Source organism: Carya illinoinensis, chromosome 4 (genome assembly GCF_018687715.1).
Source record: "Carya illinoinensis cultivar Pawnee chromosome 4, C.illinoinensisPawnee_v1, whole genome shotgun sequence".
In the NCBI taxonomy this organism is placed as follows: domain Eukaryota; kingdom Viridiplantae; phylum Streptophyta; class Magnoliopsida; order Fagales; family Juglandaceae; genus Carya; species Carya illinoinensis.
In genome coordinates, this window is record NC_056755.1 from 37,142,771 (window position 1) to 37,154,005 (window position 11,235).

At 34.1% G+C, this 11,235-nt stretch overlaps 2 protein-coding genes across 4 annotated transcripts; one reads left to right on the forward strand and one right to left on the reverse strand.

The window, feature by feature from the left end:
• Positions 1-1,537: 1,537 nt before the first annotated feature.
• On the forward strand, positions 1,538-7,425 carry LOC122306641 (2-oxoglutarate-Fe(II) type oxidoreductase hxnY-like). 3 transcript variants are annotated; one of them, XR_006241486.1, is made up of 12 exons: positions 1,538-1,804; positions 1,911-2,106; positions 2,202-2,303; positions 2,635-2,686; positions 3,165-3,286; positions 3,367-3,467; positions 3,567-3,625; positions 4,450-4,506; positions 5,370-5,415; positions 6,197-6,276; positions 6,369-6,467; positions 6,801-7,425. XR_006241486.1 is itself a non-coding variant. In XM_043119080.1 (11 exons), exons 1-11 carry the CDS (start codon positions 1,697-1,699, stop codon positions 6,889-6,891), a joined length of 1,014 nt encoding a protein of 337 aa, XP_042975014.1. In that variant the 5' UTR covers positions 1,544-1,696; the 3' UTR covers positions 6,892-7,425. The 3 variants fall into 3 exon arrangements, 2 of the variants coding, with proteins under 2 accessions (XP_042975014.1, XP_042975016.1); XM_043119080.1 differs by lacking the exon at positions 6,369-6,467 and having other exon boundaries at positions 1,544-1,804; XM_043119082.1 differs by lacking the exon at positions 6,369-6,467 and having other exon boundaries at positions 1,549-1,804; positions 2,205-2,303.
• Positions 7,426-8,677: 1,252 nt separating this feature from the next.
• LOC122308203 (V-type proton ATPase subunit D-like) lies at positions 8,678-10,648 on the reverse strand. The gene is made up of 2 exons (XM_043121398.1): positions 10,404-10,648; positions 8,678-9,705 (listed from the first exon to the last, which is right to left on the reverse strand). The coding sequence occupies exon 2, from the start codon at positions 9,691-9,693 to the stop codon at positions 8,908-8,910; it is 786 nt and encodes a 261-aa protein (XP_042977332.1). The 5' UTR covers positions 9,694-9,705; positions 10,404-10,648; the 3' UTR covers positions 8,678-8,907.
• Positions 10,649-11,235: the final 587 nt, after the last annotated feature.

Here is an 11,235-nt window from a genome sequence, read left to right on the forward strand (position 1 = left end):
GACTATAAAACTCACATTTTTTATTTTAACTATTAACTTTTGAAAAGTACTATATAACAAACTCTTTAAATTTAGGATAACGCTATATACACTCTTGGAATGTGCAGACTTTGTGTACTTCGTTTAGAAAAAAAGTGAGAGTCACCATTAAAAGAAAATTTATGTGAGTCCCAGATTTAGGCTTGATTTGGTTTGATAAATATCTCATCTCATATAAGCATTATAATTTTTTTAAACTCCCACACAAAATATAATAAACAATTCAACTTTTTCAAATTCTAAAATAATAATAATATTAAAAAATTTATTCTAATAATATTTTATTGAACTTTTAACTTTTATTTCTTCTATGTAACCAAGCGAGGTCTTATTCATTTTTTTCTAATAAAATACGTAGAAATTACATATTTCATAACTGTAAATATAATTTTTCATTAAAAAAAAATATTGCCCACTTTTCATACATGTTGCTAGAAGAATGAGTAGTTAGATTTGGTCCAAAAAAAATAGAGTGGACTAAATCGCCTAACAACATTAACTGCCAAATGCCTAAAACCTGTCTAAGGAAATGCCTAAAACCTATCCAAGGAAATGCATGCCTAAAACCTGTCGGAAATGCATGCCTAAAACCTGTCTGAGGAAATGCCTAAATCCTGTCTGAGGAAATGCCTAAGACCTGTGTGATAAATGAATTTAGATTGGGACTATTTCATTCACATAAATTTTTATATTAGAATAACTATTTTATTATTATATAATAATAAAATAATACAAGATGAATTTAATTTTGATTATTTATATCAAATTTTTATATTGAATTATCTATTTATTTATTATATAATAATGAGTAATTAATAATTAAAAAATATTTAATTTTTTAATTATTAATTTATTTTATTTTATTATATTTTACTATTCTACCTATTTATATGTTAATTAGTAATCATATTGTTATTAAATTATGGGTTAAAAAATTATATTTTTTCAATTGTCATTTAACGTTAATAACTACAAATGTCTAATTAAACTCATCTATTCTATATAAATGTCTTAATTATAAATCAAATTTCTATATTTCTCATCTAACCATATTTAGTATAATCTGGAGATAGAAAGGAGTTGAAAAAATTAATAAAATATGAATTTCCTTTTTGTGCAATAGATATCAAATTTGATATTTTCTTTACAAATACTGTAACTAAAAGTTATAAAATTTAGTATTGACTAATCCGTTGTAAGTAAATTTTCTGTCTAATAATTAAAAGAGTTTTGTTACATACAAGCACAGTCGCGCATTAATCTGTGTACTAATACTGATTTATTCATACTTAAATTTTAAATCAACACTATTTTCAATAAAATTTACTTTTTGACCAATCACATCATATTGGTGCACAGATTAATATACAATTATGCTTATAACTATATTTTTTCTAATTAAAAAGTACCCTTTATTTTAGATATAGATAATTCTTTTAACAATGCTCTAAGGAAATGCCTAAAACCTGTCTAAGGAAATGCCTAGAACTTGTCTAAAACTGATGATGCCTACTTCCCTCCGTATAAATGCAACAACCGAAACACATTTTCATGCAAAATAAGACGACAGAATTGCGCTCTCTGTATCTCTCTCGCCTCAAGTTCTCTCCTCTTCTCTGGCTCAGTGTGTCCTGAGGCCTATTCGTTTCTCGGGGAAATGGAAAAACAGTGCGTCAACGATATTGAAGCCCCGAAGATGTCGGTCCTCAATTGTATTGATCTCTCCAATCCTGACATTAACCAATCCGTTTCATTGCTCAAACAGGTCCATTTCTATTTCCTATACCTTATTATTTTACGATTCTTTTTATCGTTTTCAAAATTCTCAGCTGCTGTTAGTGATCTTTTCCCCTTTTCTCTCGTTTGTGAAGGCGTGCTTGGATTCGGGATTTTTCTACGTTGTAAACCACGGGATGAGCGAGGAATTCATGGACAAGGTTTTCGCACAGAGCAGAAGATTGTTCTGTCTGCCATTGAACGAGAAAATGAAGCTTTTAAGGAACGAGAAACATAGAGGCTACACCCCTGTTCTTGACGAGATTTTGGACTCTGAAAACCAAGCTCACGGTTTGTTTTCGCTACCAAGTTTCACTCTGCTGTTTTTATTACGTTATAATTATACTTATTTTTATTTCTCTGTAATTTTGTTGTTTGGTAAAAAGTAGGAGATTACAAGGAGGGATATTACATAGGAGTGGAAGTCCCTGAAGACGACCCAGAAGCGGAAAAACCATTTTATGGGCAAAATGTTTGGCCTGCACCAGGTAACTACTACAAAAGGGATATATAGCAATTTAAGGAGGCGAATTTTAATTATTCTTTCATAATTCATTATAATGAAAATTAAGGAATGATAAAATAATAAGTCATAGTATATTATCATTATTAAATTTATCTTAATTAACTTCTTATAATAAAGAAACAATGTTCCGTTACATAAATTTCACTTAGCATACAGTTAATTATTATTATATATATATAAATATATATTTAACCAGATCACCTTTTTAATTAGAGCAGGTCACTTTTTTAATTGTTTCGTTTTTGGTTTTGAAAAGTATGTGATTGAAGTTTGAATTTTGTGCTATTTTAAAGGACTATTGCCTGGATGGAGGGAGACAATGGAGAAGTTTCATCAAGAAGCTTTGTAAGTTTTAACAAACATAGGGATTCTATGACGGAACGATTAACAAAGTCTTCTATACACACATGCACTCGAAAGTAGGAAATGTAATAGAACCACAAAAAGCAGGATTTTTAATCCTTATTTTTTGGTATAATGTTATTGTCTAGTGGGGATGAAAGTATCCTTTTGTAAGTGAGTATATTGCCAAGCAACATATGGTGAGACCAAAAATCATAGCCGTCTGGGTTGTACAACTATCCACAATGAAAGAAGTTTACATTTTGAATGCGAAGATAAGGGTCACACTGCTAATTAACCTTTTGCTATTGGCAGTGATTGTGGATGTGTTTTAACAAGCCTAAATTAGTGGGTATGTTTAAAGTTTGGTTCTCTGTAGAATGGCCGGTATTCAAGGATACGGATAGTATAAGTTGTCAGCTCTTTATTTATTGCTTTTTTTTTTTTTTTTTTTTTTAATCTATTCCTTATGTATATTCAGGGAGATCGCAATAGCAGTTGCTAGGATAATTGCTCTTGCACTTGACCTGGAATCTGAGTTCTTTGACAAGCCAGATATGCTTGGCAAGTCTATTGCAACCTTGCGCTTACTACACTATGAAGGTTGACTTTAATTTCTTGTTTTAAACAATTTTAAACCTGGCCATGTTATGGTGTTGTAACACATCAGGGGACTTTTTTAGGTCAAATGTCTGATCCCTCAAAGGGAATATATGGAGCTGGAGCCCATTCTGACTTTGGTTTGATTACTCTCTTAGCAACAGATGATGTCTTAGGTCTCCAAGTAAGTAGACTGCTGTCAAAATTTATATCTTTTTGGGTGAAATAGGATATTTAGTTTTTAATCTGATTAGCTATTGCAATTGTGTTAATTAATCACCAGATATGCAAGGATAAGGATGCTAAACCTCAGATATGGGAATATGTACCACCACTAAAAGGGTGAGTAACTGTGGTTTTGTTTTTTTTGGGGGGGGGGGGGGGTAAAATTTAGTTTTCTATGTAGACATTATTCTCAAATGGTTTCTGAATTCTATTAATTCATTATTCTGATCAAACTTGATTTTGATCTTCTTCCACTTAATTAAGCATCAGAACATTTTCTTTCAATAGGTGGAATTCCCATCATGAATAGATCCCAATGTAAAGTTAGCAATGAGATCAAGAAACTTAAGTATCTAGTATATTGACTTTGTTTCTCTTATTAGGTATTTTCATGTATATGCTCTGTGTACTCTAATAACAACTTGTTTCTTCATTAATTAAATTTGAACTTCCCTATAAAGAAAAATCAACCTCTTTAGTGCAAAAGGATGTTAGAAGATTTTCTTATGACCTAAAAGATATAATTTGTTGTAAACCTTACTTCAGTACTAAACACCACTTGAATTAATATTGTGAGCACCATATTGATGAAGTTGTAGAGAAATTTAATTAATTAAAAATTTTCTATCTACCGTGATTATTAATGGTGTGAGGACCTGGCATAAATATTATTGACTGAAAACATTGAAACTTCTGCTCCAGACTCCTGTATGATAATATTTTTCTTCCAAGTGGTTGCACTGTTTTGAACGATAGATAAAATGCCCGTATGCTACCATTTTAGCTGTACATTGTCTATCTGTAATCTCAATGACATTTAGTAAATATGTTTTGGTATGAAATATGTAAATAATCACATATTCGCATTATAAAAGGGATACAGAAAAGTTTTTGTTTGGTTTGGCATGCTGAATTTCTTTTCTATGATTTGTCTTTGACAGAGCATTTGTAGTAAATCTTGGTGACATGCTGGAGCGTTGGAGCAACTGTGTTTTCAAGTAATACACCTCTTAGCGGTAGCCTTGGTCTAAGCTGCACTTTTATCCCATATGGGAGCCTTTCAATACGATTAAGTCCCCAGAATTTTTTCATCCTTAGTGGCATTTAGTACTTGGTTGTTATGTCTGAGTGTTCTTTATTTCCATAACCTGGTCTGACTGTGGCTGTTATTTATAATCTGGTACAGTTTCAAATTTTAATATGACTTATGAATTAGTTTCCCCTGGGTAGATTACTGCAGTGTAAGTTTCCTTAAATATGATTTTCAACATCTGAACATACATGGAAAATCTAAAACTACATAACTCTCCGGATTTCATATGTATATAAGTTAAAGATGTCTATATTTCACTCTTTATTGATATTGTATTTATTGCCATCCTAACTGCCTTTAAGAATTCAAATGTAGATGTAGCTTTAGGTTTTTTAAGGCATAACGCATTTGTTATCCCCAATCAAAATCTAAGGTATTAATCAATCGTGTATCAGAAACAGAAAGTATTGCACTAGTGATCTTTTCAATTACTGAAAAGTTTGACTTTTGTCCCAGGAGTGGTATTATACTGCTATTGCTTTTTATTGAGATATTAAGTTGTTATCCCGCTTATGCTGGCAAACTTGAATTCCAGATTGAAGTTTGTAGGGTATAGATTTTCCCCAAAAATCATGATTTTCAAGACCATTATCATGAACCTACTGCTGCTATTGCCATTGCTGGTTTGTTCTTTTAAAGTTTTTATTAAAAAAAAAATGTTGATTACTGTTGTAGGCATTTCTCAGGGACTTTCATTGAAAACTATATTATTCTTGCTCCCTTTCTCTGAAAATTTTCTAACCCTTGCATGAACATTTTGCTACTCAGGTCGACGTTGCACAGAGTTCTTGTGAATGATCAAGAGAGATATTCTGTAAGACCCCTCCTTTTTATTTTTATTTTTAATATAAATTTTTTTGAGGCCCTTCATGAGCTTTTAGATGATACATGAAGACGATGTCACCGGCTCTATAATGTCATTAATTAATTGGCTCAAAATTATCTTCTATAGTTTACATTTTAATTTATAAATTGTAGTTGGATTAATTTGCACAATGTCAAGATGTATTACCAATGGCACCGATAGGTTCACAGTTGAGACTTTAACTACTCAGATCTCCTTTTCCATATCTTTCTCTTTTAGGTAAAATCAGTTGTAGTTGTGGCTGTCAGGTGGACAAATTGGTTGCTTAGAAACTAGAGCTTAATTGTTCTCCTACACTTTGTTATTTACCCGATCCAATATGACTATGTCAGTAATATCAGTCCGTCAAGCATCAAATCTCTTGCTCTTGATTATTACCCTCTCAGTAGCCCCAATGAGCTTCTCTGTTGTTTTCGAATACAACACAAAAGTATGTATTTACCTACTTTCTGTTTCAGAGAACATTGTGAATATCTGATGCCTGTAAATGAAATTGTTAACTTGGCGAGACTCTCTAGATTGTTGAGGATTCATTCAATCTTATTCATGTTTTTTTTGCATGACAGTCATTTTATGTATTTAGCCTAGGTCCTTGAGTAGCTATTTTTCTAATTGTTATTTTTCATCTACATAAAATGCATTTTTTTATTTCTTTCTTTCAGTAGATCCTTTTAAAAGTAATCATGTGTATGTGTATCTCATAATTCTCATTTCCTTTTCCCTGTGGCAGATTGCATATTTTGTGGAACCTTGTCATGATTGTCTTGTCGAGTGCTTGCCAACCTGCAAATCAGAAAATAACCCTCCAAAGTAAGTTAGTTTCCGCAAATTGTTGCCATTGCAAATTATAAAGCTCAGTGAGTTCCAGTTTGAAACGGTTGCTTGTTTTCCTATGCATAAAGCGAATGGGCAATGGGCTGTGGGTTTGTCTGAGGATTTAAAAGAAAGGAACAAGGAAATAAACCTGGGTAAACAAAAACCTCTGAATCGCCAATCTCAGGGTAACACAAATGGATGCGTTTTTACTTTTATGTCAAAAAATATATATATTTTCTTGCATAGTGTTTTCTAAAATTGCACACAATATTTTAGTGGGTGCATTCCGTTTTAACTTTTTTGTTTACCGGCTATGAGAATTTGTTCATACAGAATTAAATACTCTTGCACACGTTACCATTTGACTGTGAAAATAAAGATCCAGATCACCCAAAATTTACCTGGATAATTAGGTGGCAGTTTTAAATGTGAAATCATATGCATGAACTGAGAAATATTAATGGATTTCAAATTTTTTAACTCTTCTGTTTCTGTGCCGCATTTCTCTGTCTTTCCAGGTTTCCTCCAATCTTATGTCAGACTTACCTTAGCCAACGCTATAAGGATACTCATGCTGATCTGAGTAGATACAACAAAACTGAAGCGTAATTATTCCACCAGAATATGCTTTGGGAGATCTACAAACCTGAACAGCCAGCAAATAATTCTACTGAAACAAGTTAAAAGCATATAGCCAGACCAGTAGAGGTTCTTTCTATACAAGTTTTGCATATTTATACGGATAAGGGTTGATCATCATCCAGAGATCATACAACCTTTTCTACATGTTTATATTTTTCTAAGCAGCTCGAATGGTGTAGCAAGCTTTGTATGATGGTGTTCCTCTGCCATAAATGAGGGTAAATAAATAAATTCGGGGTACAATCCTCTATAGAAAATGGTGTGTTGAGCTTTCATCAGTCCTCTGAGATGTTTTTCCTTCGGTTAAAATCATGGGGTGGGTTGGCTAAGCAGAGCACCAGTTGATAAGATCTTGAGTGAGCCAGTCGGATGTATATGGCAAGGCCATTTTAGGGTTCAGTGGGCCATTTACTAGAGATATGGATTGATAAAAAATTGATGTATATAGTTAATTTTTAAGAAATATGAGACGAAAGAGGTGTATGACTCCTTTATTTCTTCCTTTATGCATGCAAGTGACTAGAGTATCTCTTTCCTTTATGCATCTTGTGTTGCTTTGACATGTTTCAATTTCAAAAAATGATTAGGTACTCTTGAGTACGGATGATGTAGTATTTCCATCCTCTCGCAACATGTCGTCTAATTAAAATTACTTATATAAGCATCAAATTTAATTGACATAGTATCATATGATAAATCCTCTCAGACATGGTCGCACCATCAATGCTGTCATGGACTGATTTTTCCTTCTGCATGGAAATGTGACTGTTAGCTATGTGGTAACTCTGATCAAACATGTATAATATATTGTCGACCAAGGTTGGAATTGTTTAAATGGTCAATAGGATTTTTTTTTTTTTTTCCCACTGGTTAATGTCTCTGGAAAATGTACCTAAGGCATTCTTTCTACCGATAGACATGTCAGGTCTGGGGCAATCGAAACGTGCAATGTGACCATTCTTGATTTCATTTTCTTGGTCATGAGCAACACCAATAGGGGATTGTACACTTTTTTCCTTTTGGTTAGAATACTCATGGATTGCATCACATCACATTGGAAGTAGCCCTTTTGACTGTCGGTGGAAATATAGAGAGATGAAGAAGGAAAAGTTGGTAGAGATAATCTATAGGAAGTTGAGCAACCACAACAAGATTGTCGTCCATTTCTAGATTACTTTAGAAGCACCACATTACATTATTGTACCAATAAGGTACTTGAAGCCTTACTCTTATTTTTATATTCGATCTTGACTGTGGATGTTGTTTAGCCACTGCGGAGCTTTGCCTTTTAGCTCCCCAAACGGTGATCAACCAAAATACTGAAAAACTAGTTGTGCATTTACAAGATTTACAGGAAGAAATTGTTGATTTTGTTTTTAATTCTTTTTATAACCTGCCTATGAAGTTACATTACATTCTTTAATCACTAATTGTAATATATAAGATAAAAAAGAAGAGACAATATTATAAATGAAAGAAGATAAAATGTTTTAAAACATCCAACATTGTTTCAGCTAGATGAGGTTCAGGATCAATAAAGTGGGTTAGAAATGGATGACATGACTAAATATATTTTTTATACATCTGGAGGGTTTCGAACTCCAAACCTTCATTTTCGAAACTGCATACATTCATACATACATACATATTATTTGATGTTATTGGAATGGGAACTGATGAGGTTAGGGGTCGATGAAGTGATAAAGTTTGAGAACAAACGTCAGGCACAAATTATCAGAATCAACACTAGCAATAAACCAACAAATCTACCGTCTTTCTGCATTGCTAATTTGCTAGAGCTCTTTCATTTTCAAGAAATCAACTCCAGGAAACAAATACATACAGAACTTGGAAGTGATAAAAGCCTATTCATAAATAATACACGAGAAAAAGTAACACACTTCAAGCTTTTATTCAGCACAGCAAAACAAGAAGCAGAGATAAAGCAACACATCCAGAAGAACATATAAACAAACCCCCAAATCAGAAAATGATATCCTCATCCTTGTGCGCAGCTGCAGATAAAAAGTTGTGAGCTGAACTTATTGAAATCCCTTTCTGCAAAGATACCTTCTCCGCAGACTGCTCAACAGAAAACTGCTTGGCAGCTGCCTGCTGCCTCTCAAGTGCCCTCTTCTTATAACCTTGTATCTTCTTTAACCTGAAGAAGTCCTCCCTTTCCAGTTCATCCAACTCCGCCTTAATGTAAATTATGGTGTTCTCCAACCTTGGCTTCACAACATTCTCTAGTGCATTAACCCTACGATTAGTGGTCTTGATTGCTGCATCAAGTGTTAAGAATGATGTCTGAAGTGAAGCAAGCTCAACAAGAACCTCAATTGCTTTCACATAAGCTGCACGACACTGCTGAACTTGTTGTCCACCTCTAGCCAATCCAGTTAGGTCATTCTTTGTCTCACCTTCAGTAAAATATTCGAACTTGGGGAGCTTCACGCCAGCAATATTTTCTTGCTTTGATCGAACTTTGAGAGATGCAGTTTTTACATTCTCGAGGACACTGTGCTTGATACTATCTCCAGCAACGTACTTGACTTCGGTTAGGGCAAATGAAGAGGTCTTCATGATCTCTCCCATTGACTCTTTTGTGGAAACAATCTTTTTGAGAATCTGACGGAACTGCATAGTTAAAGCATCACTCTTCTTCTTGAGAAGAGCATGACCTCTAGTAGCACCAACAAGACGTGCTTTCATGGCCCCCAGCATTGTTACAGTGGGAACTACATTCAAGCGCTGGCTTTGACCGGCCATCTTTACAAATGTCTAAGCCAAAGATACAAACTGGTTAAATATTTTAAGAGAATAAAATGGCTTAGTGCAGTGAACGGAATGATCACAACTTTTATAGTTCATTGGAATGATCAAACCATTACAAAACTGTTTATCTCCTGCTAAACACTTCAATAAGGGAAAGAAAATATACCATCAAAGAATAACGAAGCGAAATTTTGAATATTACCAGACACCCTATTTTATAATAAAACACAGCCAGATTGAGAGTCCGACCTCGAGATGATCAGCATCTGCTAGCATCATATTTATTTTTCAAGCATAAAGGCGATTCCCGAAACTTTCGGGGCTTCCCTCATCATTATCTCTATATCTAATTCCCCTTCTTACTTTACCATACCAACGCTCAACGCTATAATACAAAAACTTCAAAACTGATCACATAATTCAAATGACGTACTCACTGTATTAAGAAATTAAAGTAAATGAAAACCATTACTGTATCATCGCATATAACTCAAAATCCAAGAAAAATTCTACCCGATTTTGAAACCCAAACAAATACAAAGAGATGAGCAAACCCCCAAGTTCCCATTCTAGAAATCGACAATTTTTCCTCGCATATGCATTTTACACCCTTAAAAACAAACCCACAGACCCAAATTCATAAATCCAAATAACATTAAACGTAACCAACGTCAAAATGTACCAGATCGGACCAGATTACACACCTAGAATGGTTCGATTCAACGGGAACTATAGTTTCGGGGTCTCCCAGCGTTGCCCAGCGATTTTATCGCGCTAACGGACTACGCCTAAGGCTGTCGATCGTCTTTTATTCTCGGCGTGAACTCTGCTTCCTCCGGCTACGTCAAGCAGCAAGCCTGGCGACACACGTCTGTTGCTGCTATTGCCGAAATAACAGTCGAAGATTTGGTTCGAGTAGAAAGTGGAAACTTCGCATAGAGATGTATGTGATCACGATCAGGTCCGCTTTGTCGTCCGTTATTAAAAGCCATTAACAGCATCCAATAGAATTCCTCCACGTCAGCAAGCCCACACAAAAACCATAAGGACCAATACACTAGATGAAATCAATATTTATGCAGAAAACACAAATCCCCAACCCTTTCGAGCCGCTCACAAACTCCACCCATGTAACACTCAAGCCACTGAAGTAGGGAAAACGGGAATAAGTCACTTTTAGGGTGAAAAACCTCCTGAACAATGGAGAGGAAAGAAGAATACAACTGATAAAATTTATATTCAATAATCAAATAATATTATTCGATGATTGTTCCTTCATTCCTACAGACCTTATACCAACAAATTCCCACTAACAGTTAGCAATGCATCCTCCCATCACATGACAAGATTCATAACAGACTAAAGTAAAGTAAGCATAAAGAAATATAGTGAAATAAATAAGTGTTGAGCCATATAAGGCTTAAATTGTAAAAGCAAGAAACTAGGCCAAGCCCATAGTCTCATCTCAAGTCTATCGAGCCCAATCCAAGTCTTCAGTGTTCCTAGCCCATGTCCAGCCTAGATCCTCTTCCCAGC

Bases quoted from the DNA above. Each gene is read 5' to 3' on its own strand.
- LOC122308203 (XM_043121398.1), bottom strand. From the start codon at position 9,693: ATGGCCGGTCAAAGCCAGCGCTTGAATGTAGTTCCCACTGTAACAATG.
- LOC122306641 (XM_043119080.1), top strand. From the start codon at position 1,697: ATGGAAAAACAGTGCGTCAACGATATTGAAGCCCCGAAGATGTCGGTC. The intron at 2,687-3,164 runs GTAAGTTTTAAC...ATGTATATTCAG, and splicing joins AAGTTTCATCAAGAAGCTTT to GGAGATCGCAATAGCAGTTG. The intron at 3,626-4,449 runs GTGAGTAACTGT...TGTCTTTGACAG, and splicing joins TATGTACCACCACTAAAAGG to AGCATTTGTAGTAAATCTTG.